The sequence below is a fragment of the Candoia aspera genome, chromosome 6 (assembly GCF_035149785.1).
Source record: "Candoia aspera isolate rCanAsp1 chromosome 6, rCanAsp1.hap2, whole genome shotgun sequence".
Classification (NCBI taxonomy): Eukaryota; Metazoa; Chordata; class Lepidosauria; order Squamata; family Boidae; genus Candoia; species Candoia aspera.
In genome coordinates, this window is record NC_086158.1 from 33003171 (window position 1) to 33020535 (window position 17365).

At 36.8% G+C, this 17365-nt stretch overlaps 1 protein-coding gene across 4 annotated transcripts in view; it reads left to right on the plus strand.

Moving 5' to 3' along the window:
* The window catches only part of PAX3 (paired box 3), a 99819-nt gene that overhangs the window by 59909 nt on the left and 22545 nt on the right, over positions 1–17365 (plus strand). For 2 of the 4 annotated variants that reach the window (XM_063306110.1, XM_063306109.1), the window contains one exon: positions 12935–13134. In XM_063306110.1, coding sequence (XP_063162180.1) covers positions 12935–13134 — 200 coding nt within the window. Of the gene's footprint in view, positions 1–12928; positions 13135–17365 lie in introns of all 4 variants that reach the window. The other 2 variants (XM_063306107.1, XM_063306108.1) reach the window with 1 other exon arrangement.

A 17365-nucleotide genomic window follows, 5' to 3' on the forward strand; every position in this document is an offset into this window, starting at 1 on the left:
CTTTTTCATGACCTCTTGCTGTGAATCTGAACTTTGAAAGGAGGAAAAGAGAGGAATGAAACAGTGTTACTGGTGGGAGGCGATGGTGAGGGTTAGAAGCAGAGAATGGGAGAGAGAAAGGATAGTGAGGAATAAGTCAAAGTGGCAATGTCTGTGTTGGAAATCAGAGTGATGAGTATCTGCTCTTGAATCTTAATTATGTTGAAGATTCCAGTGGGAATGTTTCCTTAAATGCTTGGACCATAAAAAAAGTACAGAAGCTAATCTGTTTTCTCCTCCCTGCAGTGGCAATAAAAGATCCCTCTGGTTTTTTTCCCCTTTACTTAAGATAGCAGCTGGTGAAACCTTTTGGTTAAGACAAACAAGGATCTTTAAAAAAAAAAATCTACATAGCCACATTGCTTACTGTTCCACTTGTGGTTTATTGGAAAGCTCCTTAAGTGAGTCCGTCCCTATGCTAAAGATTCCGGTCCTTGTTTTTTTTCTGGAGGGAGTTTTTCTTAAATGCTAAGGTCATATATTTAACATTTTAAAACTTCACTGATTTCCCTCTAGGGAATAAAAGAAGTTCCAGGTGCTGAAGCCTCTGGACTGAAGAGACATGGATTAACCCCTACAGAGCATCCAGTTCAACCTTCCCTTACCTCCTCCCCCCCGCCCTGCTTTCTCATCCACTTCAGTTTTCTTTGTGTCTCCTGCATCCTGCTAGGCAGGTGTCAGAGCCCTGAATGCGGGTAAAAGGCCCTGTTGATGGATACCACAGATGGAGCGTGGAAATTGGTAGAATAGGCCTCAGCCACAGGCCATTTCTAAGGACTCAACAAAAGCTGCCAAATAAGTCAACAAAAATCTTGAAGTTCACAAAGGGAAAGTGTCATTTGTCATTTACTCTGAGCCTGTGAGGGGGTATCAGCCTTGCCTGCACTCTCTCCTCCCTTGTACCCGAGTAAACATGCTAGAGGTCACTCACAGAGATTTCACTACAAAAAGGACACTGTAGGTCACAAAAAGACAACAGATCTGCTCATAGCCTTCAAGTTACTGTAGGAAAATAGATGCATTTGGGTTTTGGTAAGTGAACAAGAGATTTATGGGTTGTATGCAAGGTGCCCAAATAAGTCAGCTGCAGGCTGTCTCCAATAATGCTTTTCAATGCTTCTTTCAAAATGTCTGATTTCTTGGAATCTAGAAATATATGCTTTCCATGTTAGTACATGGCAAGATTAAGAAATCCAAAATTCATTCCATGGTAGAGAATATATATGATATTCATCTTCCTAAATGAGATAGATAGCATTTTGCCATCCAAATTAATATAGTTGGAAGATACCTTGTATGGATGCTTACAATTTGGCATAAGTTTCCAGCTAAAAAGTTACATATCCAATTTCAGAACATGGCTCAAAATCTTCAACTCTGAATAAAAAGTTCTGCAAGATTAGAACATCCTGATATTAGCCCAGGAATAATATAACATATATGGTTGGTCTACTTGTATATGAAAAAAGCCAGCTTTTGATTTCAAATGGAGAGTAAGGAAACAAGAATCAAGAGTGCTTAGATAAAACCATACAGTACATTATATTTGCAATTGATACATGCTTTTCAAATGGTTATCATGCTTTGCTGCTGCAATTATTCAAATAAAATATCTCTCTGAGAATAGAAACAATGAAGAGAATGAATGATTATGTCTATTAGTTGTTGTAAAGTGTTTCTGTATGTGTACTTGTTTATGATGTTCCTTGGGGGGCTGATAATTGTTAACTACCAGAAGTCAGTTTTGAACTGCTAAGGTATACAAGACAGACAGACAGACAGACAAGTTACACATTCCATATGACCTAATTCCTATGAGATAGTGCAAAGAATTAGTCTGTAATACTATTAACTTTGATGAAATATTTTCTGGAACCATCAAACAAGTCACAATGGGATAAGAAACAAAGAAGCACTCAATTTAGTTTTAGTTTTTTAAAGAAAAAAATAAACTTTATAGTTACTCTTTTGGAGCTTATGGGTTTTGCCTTTTATTTCTAAAGAAAGAAATAATAATCCTACTGTTCTATCCAGATAGCTCTCACCCTGATGATGTTCAGGACCTAAACATGAAGACTTGTCTATTCTCCAAGGCCTTGGGTCAGGGCAATGGTTGAGCCTCTTTTGGATAGTTTTTTGTTTACATGTCTGTCTTCAGGCTGATCATGAATTCTTTTCTTTTGTGATAGTGTTCTTATTTTTTAAATTGTGCCACTCTGCCCAGAGTTCTTAGGAGCTGGGTGAACTCTAAAGTGGTTAAACAAATAAATAAAGTAAGCAAGCAAGCTTTGGGCAGCTGACTACAGTGAGATAGTTTGGATCCCAAGATCAGTGGAGGGGAAGGAGGGAGGAGAAGAGTTTGTCTAGGTTGAATATATTTAAATATTAACCTGATATGAGAACTTTTCAGACTCATTAAGCTTAATTTAAGCATATTATTAAATCTCACCCAGAGATGTTTCATTGATGCTGAGATAAAAAACCACCAATGATAGCTACTGAAAATCCCATAACTCAGTGTTTGCATGCAGGGACCTGAATGGGAACCAGAACTTTGGAGACATTGAAATTCTGTCCTGCTGAAGCTGGTGTAGCACACATGCCTGCTGCCTTCAGTTCTGGCCAGCGTGAAGTGATAAGGCTTAGATATGGTGATAGAACTGCTTCTTTGTCATTCTCAGCCACACGTTCAATTGGTTTTAAATGTTTAATTCTGGATGGTTTGTATCTTTAGTTAATTAGAGAACATAAAAAAAATACATGCAGCTGTTCAGTTTAGCCCTTTTCTTTACAAGTAGTACTCAGATTATTCCAAAATTGTTCCCATTTAAAGAAAGCAAAGAGATTGCAAAAGCTCCTATCACTCAGACATTCTTACTCAGAGGTGCTAATGGGATGCAATAGTAGAAAAGTAGAGACTCTTGGCCTGCATTACAAACAATAAACTAAGGCAGGATAAAAATCTAATAATAATTTTTAAAAATCCAAATATTTATTTATTAATTATTGTAATTTATATAGCTGGCCATCTCAAACATATGACTCTGGTGGCTCACAGCAATTAAAACTATATTAAAAAAACAACAACACAACAACAAAAAATACAAAAAACACACATATATAAAAGCAATATGAAAAACTATATAATGGCACAATCTATAGCCAGGGTATACCAAAAACCAACAATAATCACAATTGTCTCTGTATAGGCTCTACCACACATCTGGGTCCCCATGCAGATGGCAAAAACAAGTCTTTAAGGCCTTACAAAAAGCCAATAGGGTTGGGGCCAATCTGATTTCTGGGGGATGACGCTCCAACAGAAAAGGCTTTCTTTTTGGGTCCCACCAGATGGCATTCCCTAGCAGATGGGACCCAGAGCATGCCTCTCCTACCAGACCTAATAGGATGGTTACATGTAATTGGGGAGAAACAGTCCCTCAAGTACCATAAAATATAAAATACAAAATATAAATAGCAACCAAGCACAGTAATAAAAACAACCAAAAGAGGAATCTGCTCAACTGGACCTAATGCCTGGGAAAAAACCCAAGTCTTAATGGCTTTCCTAAAGATGAGCAGAGTTGGGGCCTTATGTGTTTGCCATGATGACTATGAAGTCCTAGGCTCTCCAGAATGTTGGTAGTGATATGGATATTGATCCTTAAGGCAATTGTATTCAACATAACCCCTGGACCACCTCTCTTAGGTCAGACAGGGAGAATGCTTGGTGGGAGGGATAGGTAGTATATATATACCTTTCATATAGCATATAGTAGGGTAGCAATATACCCAAGTTGATCCAGGAGCCCAACGTAAGATTAGATTGCTACACAATCATGTAGAAGGCAAAGAGAAGGAGATGTAATATTATGCTACTTCCCATCTCCAAGCCTCCAGCCTATACTGATGCTATCTTAAGTACCTGGGAACATGGTTGTGGACAACAAACTCTCCCCACCTCTTCCCACCTGATATAAACCAGGTTAGGCTGTCTATCCATGTTTAACCTTTGGTAATAGAGACTTAATAATTATTATTAATAATAATTATATAATTAATATATAATATATAATAATTATTATTACCTGAACTTGCATTCAGTGCCAACATGAGTGTGTAAAAAGCAGACCAGTAACTTTGCCCAGAAACTTTCATCTGGCAGAACAACTGGAACTATGACCAGAGATTGTGCTTCCCTTCATCTGGTTTGCATTGTGCCATATCTCCTGCATGTCCACCTATATGCATTTATTCTTCTATGGGCACCATTATTCTCCAGTCATCAGGAAGGTAGACTTAGCTAGGCATAGAATCAGAGCCATCGGCAGACAAAATGGAGATGAGCAACAAGAAAAGTCACAACTTCATTTTCTCAGCTCAGATTTATTTCTATGAACTATATTGACTTTCCATTAAAAAAGCCTGTGGTGGATCCTGCCATTTAAATTTAAAAAGGCTTTTGTCTAGTGAGGGCAGCTCAGATGTGCTACTGGATGTCATAGATATAGTTCCCCAGGATTTGATTTCAAGCAAATGTTGTCTGCATGTTTTTTAATCAGCTACAGATTGGAAAAAAACCCCAGTCTTTCTCTACTCTTGTGCTAGTAGTAGCCAAAGAGATGAACAGGTTACCTTGTAATTCCTCTGTGCTTCACTCTCCTGGCTGATGTTTTACCTTCGGTGTGCTGTGTTCTGCATCAGGCTAGTGGGAATCTTCTGGACCCAGAAGTACGCTTCAGGCTGCAATCACATGCTAAAGGCTAAAGTCCAAGGAAACTTGCCCTTCAGCAAAATTAAACACCCGCCCCCTAGTAATAATTTTAATAATAATTTCTTTACTTAGTGATCTCCTGGGCATTAATGATGACACTTCATCAAATACTAGAAACAGTTTTTCTAGAAACAAGTTATTTCTGTTTGAATACTATAGAAATACAATATTTTCACTACAGAAGTACTACCATTAAAAAAAACCACTCAAGATGACTTGATTAAGCAAAACAAAGGTGTATTTATTGTGCTTGTAACATCAGAAGTAATAACAGTGTCATCTGGAGAGACAGTAAGTCTTGAAGTGTAATGCTTTTATATTGTACATTCGCCTACACCAGATATTTTTCTTGCAATCCATACAGTTCAGAACCAATTTTGTTTCTGTTTGCATAGCTGTATGAAGTGGGAAGTTGTTATATTCTCTGGGAGCAACATTCTGCTTATTTGAATTTATTTGAAATGAATGGCTCTGGAAAGTAGAAAAGTCTAAAACTTTCTTGTCCAGGATTCGTGGCAAGAATAAAAATGAATATATTACCCAAGATGAACTTTTTATTCTAAATGGCGCCATTTCCAATTGCAGACAGAAATGTGCAGGACTGAGAACCATTAATAGATTTATATGGAGTGGGAAAAAAATCTTGCAAGACTCAAAAGAAAGAGGCAGAGTAGCATTTCCTAATCTTAGAGAGCAAGTTATATATATTGTAGAGAACAGAATGAATAGAATTTCTGAATAGTAGAATATCAGTTATAGAAGAAGCAGGCCTAGGCAATCAACGTCATAGGCATCTGTGGTATAAAGAAACAAAAGAAGAAAAGAATCTGAAGGTACACATTACACAAGGTTTGTTAAAAATCTGGAATCTTTTAAAAGTAAGTCCAGTAGTCTCACCATTAGCATCCCTGTCAAATGCTTTTTACTCTAACAACTACAGTAAGGTTTACTCATAGATGCCAAAATGATATATTTGGATTCAGGAAACAGATTAAAGACACAGCAAGAATTCCTCCATGAAAGAATGACCCTGCTATGGTTAATGTATTTGCAAACAACTGGAAAGATAACAAGTGATCTTTAAAAAGAAGGAGGGAACTTGAGAAAGATGACAGAATTTCGGGCTTCCGGTGGGAATGGAGGACTGAACGGCTGTGCCAGTGGGTTCAGTGGGCAGAGCTGACAACATGGTAACTTTTTTCGGGTTCAGTCAGGTTTTCCTGAAGCCCAGAAATGTTCTCCAGATAAAAGAGAATACCTGGAATCATCCCATCTGTCCTCTGGAGGGCTGCTTGCAGCCAGAAGATCACAAACAGCATTTCGCGTTCAAATGGTAAGAGCCAGCTGGGAGGTGGGGATTTCATCATTTTCCGAGCTGTGCTGTAGCCTTAAAGGGACACTAAAACTGGCCACCCCATTTCTAAATCACCAAGTTGTATTTTTTTTTAAAGTATATGTACCCCAAGACAGGCTTTCTACAGCGAGGAGAAGCTGGTTCTTTTGGTGCTTAACATTATTTTTGGGATTACTTAAAAAGATTTTTTTTTAAGTTTTGGATTTCATTTTCCTTCCAAATATAAAGGAGGATTGAGAGTAAACAATTGTCTTCCTGTTATTATTTTTGTATTAAATTTGAAGACAGCAGCATTTTCCTACATGTTAAATTGGCTGATTTGAACCTTCAGTTTTGTGTTTTCACTTTCCCTTGAGCACTGTCTGCTATCTCACTCTCACTTTATGTAAACACACTCTGGAACTCTACTGTATCTTCGACTTTCGCTGGTTAAGCTCCTAGGGGGTGCCATAATCTACTGCGTGAGACATGGAGGATTTTCAAACAGATTCTTTCTGACTTCCACCAAGATTTTAAACAGATCTCTTATGACTTCTATCAAGATTTTATGCAAGATATCCAGGAGATTGTGGAAAATATGAGATCTAAAATGTGCCATCAGGTTGGGGATGTGGTGGATGAAACTGAGGGATTTAAGAGTGATAGAAAGGCATTTTTTAAGACTGAGATTGGGATTTTTATTGAGATGCTGGATGAAGATTGAATAATGGAGTTGGAGAAATCTAATAGAGAGAGTGATCTGCAAGCCATAAGTAAAATCGATCTCCTGATGGAATGCCATGAAAAGAACCTGGAATCTCTGAGGGGGGCAGTTGGGCCATTTGATTCTTTCAAGAGGAAAGCTCTGTGCACACTGTGGGGATATGTAACTTCTCCGGTTTATTTTGAAGTGGGATAAAGGTTGAAGAATGTTTATCTGGTTTGTTATAAAGATTTGATTGATGCTATTTGCCTTTAAAGATGTGGATTTACTGTTTTGAATTGTCTTTGTTTTTTGGGTTTATTAAGATTAAAATTATAAAAATTGTTGTATTAGAGTTAAATAATGTTTATCTGGTTTGCTTTAAGGAACTGATTGATGTTATTTGCTTTTAAAGATATGGAATTACTGTTTTGAATTGTCATTGTTTTTTGGGTTTATTAAGATTGGGATTATTAAATTTGTTGTATTATTAAGTATAATAGCGGACAAAGTAGGTGCTTTTTAATTTGATTCTTATTATAGTAGACAGAAATGTATAGAATAGTGGTAGGAAGGAAATAATTAAATATGTGTTATCTTTTGGAGGGGAGAAAGATGTTTAGGAGGTTTATATGATTTTTTTTTCTTTATTATAATATAAGGGGGAGGAGTAACTGTACTTAGTGACTTTTATTATGTGTTGAAGTGGAATTATTTATAGATATAATGTGGTGTTTTGGCTTAATATAGAGTAAGAGATTGATTATGGAAATTTTTGTATATTCTTGCTGTTAAAAGTCAGAAGTCACATCTATTTGTAAATCTGAAAAATGTTTCTCTTGTGTTTCTGCACCTTTTTAGTTTTTTTCTTTGTTTGAGTTTTTTGTTTTTCTGTAGTTTTTATTCTTCTTTTGAAACTTAATAAAATTTATTATAAAAAAAGAGAAAGATGACAGTATTTGAAACACATACTAAACCAAAATAACTTATTAGATTGTATTTATAAATTGTTTTTGAAATATGATACAGAGAGAGAACATATAAAAATATGTGATAAAATGGGTGCAAAATTTCAAAGAAGTAATCATAGCGGATAAATGGGAAAAGTTCTGCAAAAAAATCAATAAAACTTTCTCCAAGCTATAATTCAAGGGAAAATTGTTATCAAATGTTTTATAGATGCTATATAACTTTGTCGTCAGTTGTCGAAATTGACAAATCATATAACAAAAAATGCTGGAAATGCCATGATAAAGAAGAAATATTCTACCATGTGTAGTGGTCACATCCTTTGCAGCCAAAGGTGGCGGACATCTGTACAGTCAGTAAAAACAAGGCCTGGAGCTGACTGTAGTTCAGATCATGAACTTCTTCTTGCACAATTTAGGATCAGACTAAAGAGATTAGGGAAGACCCACAGATCAGCTAGATATGAGCTCACTAATATTCCTAAGGAATATGCAGTGGAGGTGAAGAATAGATTTAAGGGACTGGACTTAGTAGATAGGGTCCCGGAAGAACTCTGGACAGACGTTGGCAGCATTGTTCAGGAGGCGGCAACAAAATACAAACCAAAGAAAGAGAAAACCAAGAAGGCAAAATGGCTGTCTGCTGAGACACTAGAAGTAGCCCAAGAAAGAAGAAAAGCAAAAGGCAACAGTGATAGGGGGAGATATGCCCAATTAAATGCAAAATTCCAGAGGTTAGCCAGAAGAGATCAGGAATTATTTTTAAACAAGCAATGTGCGGAAGTGGAAGAAGACAATAGAATAGGAAGGACAAGAGACCTCTTCCAGAAAATTAGAAACATTGGAGGTAAATTCCAGGCAAAAATGGGTATGATCAAAAACAAAGATGGCAAGGACCTAACAGAAGCAGAAGAGATCAAGAAAAGGTGGCAAGAATATACGGAAGACCTGTATAGGAAGGATAACAATATCGGGGATAGCTTTGACGGTGTGGTCAGTGAGCTAGAGCCAGACATCCTGAAGAGTGAGGTTGAGTGGGCCTTAAGAAGCATTGCTAATAACAAGGCAGCAGGAGACGACAGCATCCCAGCTGAACTGTTCAAAATCTTGCAAGATGATGCTGTCAAGGTAATGCATGCTATATGCCAGCAAATTTGGAAAACACAAGAATGGCCATCAGATTGGAAAAAATCAACTTATATCCCCATACCAAAAAAAGGGAAACACTAAAGAATGTTCAAACTATCGAACAGTGGCACTCATTTCACATGCCAGTAAGGTAATGCTCAAGATCCTGCAAGGTAGACTTCAGCAGTTCATGGAGCGAGAATTGCCAGATGTACAAGCTGGGTTTAGAAAAGGCAGAGGAACTAGAGACCAAATTGCCAATATCCACTGGATAATGGAAAAAGCCAGGGAGTTTCAGAAAAACATCTATTTCTGTTTTATTGACTATTCTAAAGCCTTTGACTGTGTGGACCATAACAAATTGTGGCAAGTTCTTAGTGGTATGGGGATACCAAGTCATCTTGTATGCCTCCTGAAGAATCTGTATAACGACCAAGTAGCAACAGTAAGAACAGACCACGGAACAACGGACTGGTTTAAGATTGGGAAAGGAGTACGGCAGGGCTGTATACTCTCACCCTACCTATTCAACTTGTATGCAGAACACATCATGCGACAAGCTGGGCTTGAGGAATCCAAGGCTGGAGTTAAAATCTCTGGAAGAAACATTAACAATCTCAGATATGCAGATGATACCACTTTGATGGCTGAAAGCGAAGAGGAACTGAGGAGCCTTATGATGAAGGTGAAAGAAGAAAGTGCAAAAGCTGGTTTGCAGCTAAACCTCAAAAAAACCAAGATTATGGCAACCAGCTTGATTGATAACTGGCAAATAGAGGGAGAAAATGTAGAAGCAGTGAAAGACTTTGTATTTCTAGGTGCAAAGATTACTGCAGATGCTGACTGCAGTCAGGAAATCAGAAGACGTTTAATCCTTGGGAGAAGAGCAATTACAAATCTCGATAAAATAGTTAAGAGCAGAGACATCACACTGACAACAAAGGCCCGCATAGTTAAAGCAATGGTGTTCCCTGTAGTAACATATGGCTGCGAGAGCTGGACCATAAGGAAGGCTGAGCGAAGGAAGATCGATGCTTTTGAACTGTGGTGTTGGAGGAAAATTCTGAGAGTGCCTTGGACTGCAAGAAGATCCAACCAGTCCATCCTCCAGGAAATAAAGCCAGACTGCTCACTTGAGGGAATGATATTAAAGGCAAAACTGAAATACTTTGGCCACATAATGAGAAGACAGGACAGCCTGGAGAAGATGCTGATGCTAGGGAGAGTGGAAGGCAAAAGGAAGAGGGGCCGACCAAGGGCAAGGTGGATGGATGATATTCTAGAGGTGACGGACTCGTCCCTGGGGGAGCTGGGGGTGTTGACGACCGACAGGAAGCTCTGGCGTGGGCTGGTCCATGAAGTCACGAAGAGTCGGAAGCGACTAAACAAATAAACAACATATGCATCAAAACATTCAGGAAATTATGAAGAGAACATTTAAACTGAAACTCTAAATATTTTTATTAGGAATAATTCCAGACAGTGTAAATGAAAAATATCACAATTTATTCAGATATATGCTGATGGTGGCAAGAATCTGGCATAATATTGGAAAAGAGAAACTTTTGTTAAGTTACATCTTACTTCTTGGATCTTTATTTCTGATCTACTTTTATACAAAGTTTATGCAATAATAAAACTAATCAAATGCTTTAAAAATGGACCTTAAATCCAGTTTCCTTCCTCTGCAAGAGTACAATTTACCCCTCTCATAGCAGGGTCCAGAAACATAGTATAGCAGCCAAGTATTGTGTGTCTGATGAAAAAGCTAATAAGTTGTTTGCACATCATTTGAAACAACAGAATCAACAGACCCTAATTTCTGAAATAGTTACTGAGAATGGCCAGACTCTGTTAGATTCTGAAGCTATTAATAACCAGCTTTTCTTCTTTTTTATAAGTCATTTTAAGGTTTGGTTGATAAGAGGGAACATTATGAAACTGAGATATTTCTTCCAGTTATTGATACCATGACTGAAAAAGCCCAGTAAGAAGAATTTCCCCATGATTATACCCTTGGATTTAATTAAAGCTTTGGAAGCTAGCGAGGCTACAGATGACTGGGGAGATGATTGCAAAATACAAGACAAAATAGTCACAAACACTTTTTGCCCACTTTGTAAGTAAGTAAGTGTGGGACTGACACACTCCACAGATGAAATTCCACCTGTGAGAGTTTGCTGCTCTCTTTCATCAAATTAAATTAACTGTGTAGAGAAACTAATGTTAATCACCTCCTGGACATGCAGCTGGGTTTAGGTATCTACTTTTGGATCATGCTCTAGTTCTTCCCAAAGTAAAACAATTTACATGTGCAGTAAGAACTAACTTCAGGAATCAACTGCCTAGCTCATCAGTTTGGTACCTGCTGATTGGGCTAACTCGAAACTGTGGGTCCCTCTCCTGTATCCAGTGGTCCGGTACTCATAGCCTCACTGCTTATTTGCATAATAGTCATAGGCACATGACTGAGGTGACAGGAGAAGGTGCACTGGTTGGTGGTCTTTAATGTGTTTTGTAAACTGTATGTCTTTTTCACATGGCATTTTTCTTGGGAAATGTATTCAGAACAAAATTATTCAAAGAAAAGAGAGGTGTTCCAAATCCTTTCACATGCAATATAGTTGAGGTGCCATAATAATAAAATCTTTTGCTGGATAGATCTAGAGCAGTGTTTCTCAACCTTAGCAATTTAAGATGTATGGCCTCCAGCTCCCAGAATTCCCCAGCTGGATCCAGATGATCTAGATGATTGGGTAACAAGTACAACAGCTATAAAGGTGACAGAACTGAAAGAAATTGCAATTTAGATTAGATTGTATCTAAAAGTTGTGTTCTAGCAATGGAGGGAGGTATGAAGGTGTCAGTGCTGAAGGGGTCGCTGAGATTATTTGGGCCAGCAACAGCCATTACAGAGTTGATTCAGCTTTTATATGGCAGTTATTAGTTGCCACAAATTGAGCACGATAGAAGGTGTAAATTAATTCAACTGAAAAGCTTTTATTGTCTTCTATTTTGTATTTTGTATCATTTCAAGACACCCTCATGATTACATAAACATAAACTTTTGCATATTGAATACATGCATTTTTTATTCAAATAAACTAAATATAGAAGTTTGGGATGAATTAATTTCTTTTATTCCTGTCTGAATGTTCAGTTTTTAGGGTCCACTAAGATAAAACTGGGTAATTCTATAAGAGCAAAGAGTTGAAGCCATTGGCTGAGTTTATACAACATCCTAAAATGTAATGTGGTTTCCTTGGTTTTGGCATAGAACCAAACCCTTACGATTTGCAGATCATAATTAATGCCTTAGTGCATTGTGTCAGTCCAGCTAATTTTAGTAAGCCATGGTTAAACCATGACACAGTCCATGGAGGAACTAAGTAGCATTACATGGCTGGAAAGGCAAATCTAACCCACTGATAATAAAAATCCACTTTTCATTTTAAGTGGGAATCCCTTGGAAGTGACTCCATTGCTAAAGGCAGCCTCTTCAGCAGTCTTAGCAACAAACTCACAAATGCTTGAACATTTAAATAAATGAGGATTTTTGTTTATTTGATTTGAGGTAAGGCCATACAAATTTACTGAACTAATTACCGCAACTTAGAATCTACATGGCTTAGGTTTCAAACTGTTGAAATCACTGGGGAAAAAAATACGCTGAATATATTTGAATAAATAAGCTGTGTAAGGAAATTGGAATCTGCGCCTGCAGATATTCCAGAAGGAAAAAAAACGACTATATTATCTGAAGTTTCTATTAAGAGTTATTCAGCCATTTGAAGGAAATATGCTGTGGCACACTCAGACAAGACTGCTTATTGTTTGGTGCCTAGGACTAAATTGACTAATTTGAATAAATTAGTCAATTATTTGCTCAGTGCTAGTTCCTGCAGGTTTGGTTAGGTGTTTTTTTCTCCTGATCTCCCCAATGAACGATTAATTGCTTCATTGCTTGCTTGCTTGCTTTCTAGCTTCAGCACCACAGTCAGATGAAGGTTCCGACATTGATTCTGAGCCAGATTTGCCACTGAAGAGAAAGCAGCGTCGAAGTAGAACAACTTTCACAGCAGAACAATTAGAAGAACTGGAGAGAGCTTTTGAGCGGACTCATTATCCTGACATTTACACCAGAGAGGAACTTGCACAAAGAGCCAAACTCACTGAGGCTCGGGTTCAGGTGAATATAATTGTAAAAGTTCCAAACAGCCCTCTTCTATTAATTGCAAGGGGGAACAGTTTTTTCTTTATATGAAGATTTTTATTCTTGGTGAAGAAACCCTAATGAGATATATTATGTTGCAAGGCCACTTTGTATCAAAACATTCTGTAGTGCTGGAAGAAGCTCTTGGGACTCCACATTTGATGCTTCTTTTTTTCCTCTCTCTTTCCATACTATGTATCCCTCCCTCATATTCCAGGCAGTGGCACCACTAATACACTTTTAAAAATGTGGTGTCCTAACTTTGGGACCCCTCTAAACTGTTGGTCCCTCTCCTGTATCCAGTGGTCTGGTACTCATAGCTTCACTGCTTATTTGCATAATAGTCATAGGCACATGACCAAGGGGACAGGAGAAGGTGCATTGGTTGGTGGTCTTTAATGTGTTTTGTAAACTCCATGTCTTTTCACATTTGCTTTTATTCATTTATTTATTGTCAAATAAAAAAAAATAGATCTGGGATTATTTACTAAGGAACATAAATAGGAAGGAAGTATAATCTCATTCACTTTCCACATTTTTGGTGTCCTAGATACTAACCATATGGCAAATATATTTATAAAACACAGTGAATTGCCTAATGTAATTTTGAAAGCAAAGAATGCTTAGAACTAACCATGAGCTAGGTAAGTTGCATTTAAAAATATGCATCTGAAATCAGCTTGCATTGGTGTATTATGGAATTCATGTCCTATTTATAATTAACTATTAGGTTATGAGCAGAGCTGAATTCATGAAGTTCATTTATTGATGCTGTCACAATAAAAATAGTATAAGACTACTTCTTTGTAATTGAACCAGAAGTTTTGAAAGTCATAATCATTTTACAAGATTAAAAATGAACAAAATTTAAAATGCCTCAAACATAGTCTTGAAAATAAAACTCTGGAGAAATTTTAAGGAAGATTTTAAAAAGATAAAGATGAAAATGTCTGAGTCTCATTTGTTCATTTTTAATCTTGTAAAATGATTATGATTTTGGAAACCTCAACCAATTATAAAGAAATGATCCTGAACTATTTTTACCATGTTCATTTTATATATTCTCACTAGAGCTATACCATAGAAAAGCAAATTTAAGATATGGATCTATTGGTAGATCTCTAGGTGATTTTAATACATCAAGATGATACATTTCATATATTATAATCTGGACTTTACAGTATTATAGGATCCTGCTTTTTAGATGATCTTTAGGTGTCATTTTCTACCATTCCTTTGCATTTGGGAAATCTTGTCCATTCTGTTGAATGATGCCCTGGAATTTGCCCCCAAGTGTCTTTTTTGCTCCTGTTTGGTAGGTTTACAGAGTTACCCAACTGTAAGAGAACAATATATTTATATAAGGTAGTAAATATTTTACGTGTGTCACCCTATGTTTCTCTATCTCCATCTCTGACTTTCCCTACCTATACTTCTATCTACCTTTATACATATATTCCTTATTTCCTTATTTCTTTTTGAATGTAAGAAATTAGGGAAAACAAAAACAAATAACAATATAGTATAAGACTACTTCTTTGTAATTGAACCAGCTTATTTACACTGGTTACAGTGTAAATTTACAACATTTATGTGCAGCTCCAGTTTTGGTAGTGAAAAAAAACCCTTATGAGCTGGCTATGTAATTAGAGTCATTTAGTTTTCCAATTTTATATACTACTTCTTGAACTACTATTTTGTGTGTGTGTGTGTGTGTTGTTCTGTCTAAAAACAAAGTAAATCCTACACACCACCATGTAATTTATTCAGGTAACTGATCTAGGTAAGCAAATCAGCATGATCTATATTTTGAAACACATTTGACAGACCCTAGTTTCATCAACTAGAAGTTCTGAAAGACAAATACATGAACAAACCAGATTATTAAAAAATAGTTGCATGTTTCAGATACTGAAACTGAAAATTAGATTGACTATGCCTAAAATTGACAATTAAAAAAAAACCTCTGCTAATTTGGACTCCCTATTTTAAATCTTTGCATATTCAGTTCTGGGATGTCTGCTTTAAAGACAACAATCAACATTCATATTTTTCTAACACACTGACTCACAGCTCTGACAAAAAAAGCAGAAGTCTCATTAACATAACAGCTGTCTTAATGTGGCTTTAACCCTGTGACATTTTACATTCCTTATGGTTTCTTTGGTTCCCTTGAGACACATCGTGTCTCACACTCACTCCTGTGATCTCTAGTCTAGCAAATTTTCTACTATGTAGAACATATGGACTTTTCCTTAAAACAGCACAAAGAAGGGGGGGGGACCCCAATCAATCAGTGGTTAAAGTACCAGAGGAGGGAGAGAAACTTCTGGGAATTAAAAGATGAACTGGGAATTTAAGTGCCACTTTGTCCATACTTCTGCACTATTGAAATGGAGAACTCCACAGAGCTCTTGACTGTATCTTCCCAACCAGCATACCACCACTGATTCTCCATGTGCCCAAAGGCATGTTTCCATTTAGGCTTGGTGCTTCTGTAGTTACATAAATATTTCAATTCATACTTAAGGAAATCCTTAAGCTGCAGGCAGAATAAAGTTATCTGCTAGTGAATAGTGATTAAAAAAACAGGCTGCATTTGCTGAATGGCTATTATTTGAAATATGTTAGATTTTACAGAAAAGTTTACATTAATGATGGCAAATGTATAAACCAGGGGAATACAGATAAGACAGAGGCAGATAAGAAAGTATGTACATAAAATTATAATAACAGATGTAATAATCTGATTGTTGTGAGATTTGGAATTGTTAAAAAAACAATAGAAATACTGGATAAACAGCAGGTAAATAAATAAATGGGGCCAAATACTGTTGAGCAAGGATTCTTTGGAAGAAGGAATAAGATGGGCACTCCAACCAACCCACTGGCCATCCCAAAAATGCAGCAGTGTCAAATGCTGCAGCAAGAAAAATGGGATAGCTCTTTGGGATGGCCAGTGTGACAAATATGCTCTGACCGCAATTTTCTGAGTGGCAGTGAGTTATGAGTGACCAGCTCATCAAGTATAGAATAATATACAAATATATTAGGATAGGATATCACATATTACTGCATTTAAAACTTTAACAACTATTGTATGTCAAATGTCACATACAAAATACCAGTTGACACATATTCAATATTATTCAATGTTAAATAATATTCTTGGATATCAATTCTGGCAAACATTTGGCAGTGAAATTTACAGAGAAGTATCTTGAGGGTTGATGATGCAAAATATTTTTGGTTCTATTGAATTTTGGCATAAAATTTCCAGGATTAACTTTTAGTGATGACCATTATATTCTTGTTACAATTTATCACCAGAAATCAAAGCTACTGATCTTAAAAATATTTCACATAATTAAGACCTATTAACATAATTAAGCAATGTCTTGTTTATTGTCTAGGGCAGTGTTTTTCAACCTCAGCAACTTTAAGATGTGTGGACTTCAACTCTCAAAATTCCCCAGCCAGCATGATAAGATAAATGTTTTCCTTAACAATGAATTGCAATGGGCTGCAGCAAAGTCCCCTGTGAAAAATAGTAGAGACACTCCAATTGGTTTGGACACATCAGTCCAATATATTCAGCTCTGGAATGGAGCAGACTAGATGGCCTTGCAGACGATTTCCAACTCTAATTACCAATATTTACATTTTGCCTTTTTTGTTATCATTTTTCTCTGAAGAAGTTTATAACTGGACAAGGCAAGATCCTATTCCCTTGATGCTGGCTGAGTATCCTTTTAAAGCTGAGGTTCTTCCCCCAGGCTTAACTTTGTGAAATTGGCCATGACATTTCAACTGCCTTATCCTAAACAGAGAATTACCAATGTGCTTTTAAGGGAACAAGATCTCTCATTCAAATAGGCAAAATGTTTGAAAAGAGAATTCATCAAGACAATAGAGGATAGTTTCTTCTAAACAGAGCCTGAGCTTTACAAGGATGAATGCCAAATATGTACCAAATCAAAAGACTGGTGCATTGATAGAGACACATCTAATTTAAGCCAGAAAATGTACCTCCCTCTTTGCTGTACTGCTGTATATCTGAAGTATTTATTTAATTTTGGATTGGTTCGATGGCCATGAAGGAAATGAAAGAGCAGAGGGGGGCAAAAGATTGGAAGTAATGGAAATTAAAGGATGGAAGGATATGAAAAAAAAAGACAAAGAGGGAATGATGGAATTTTGGGTAAGA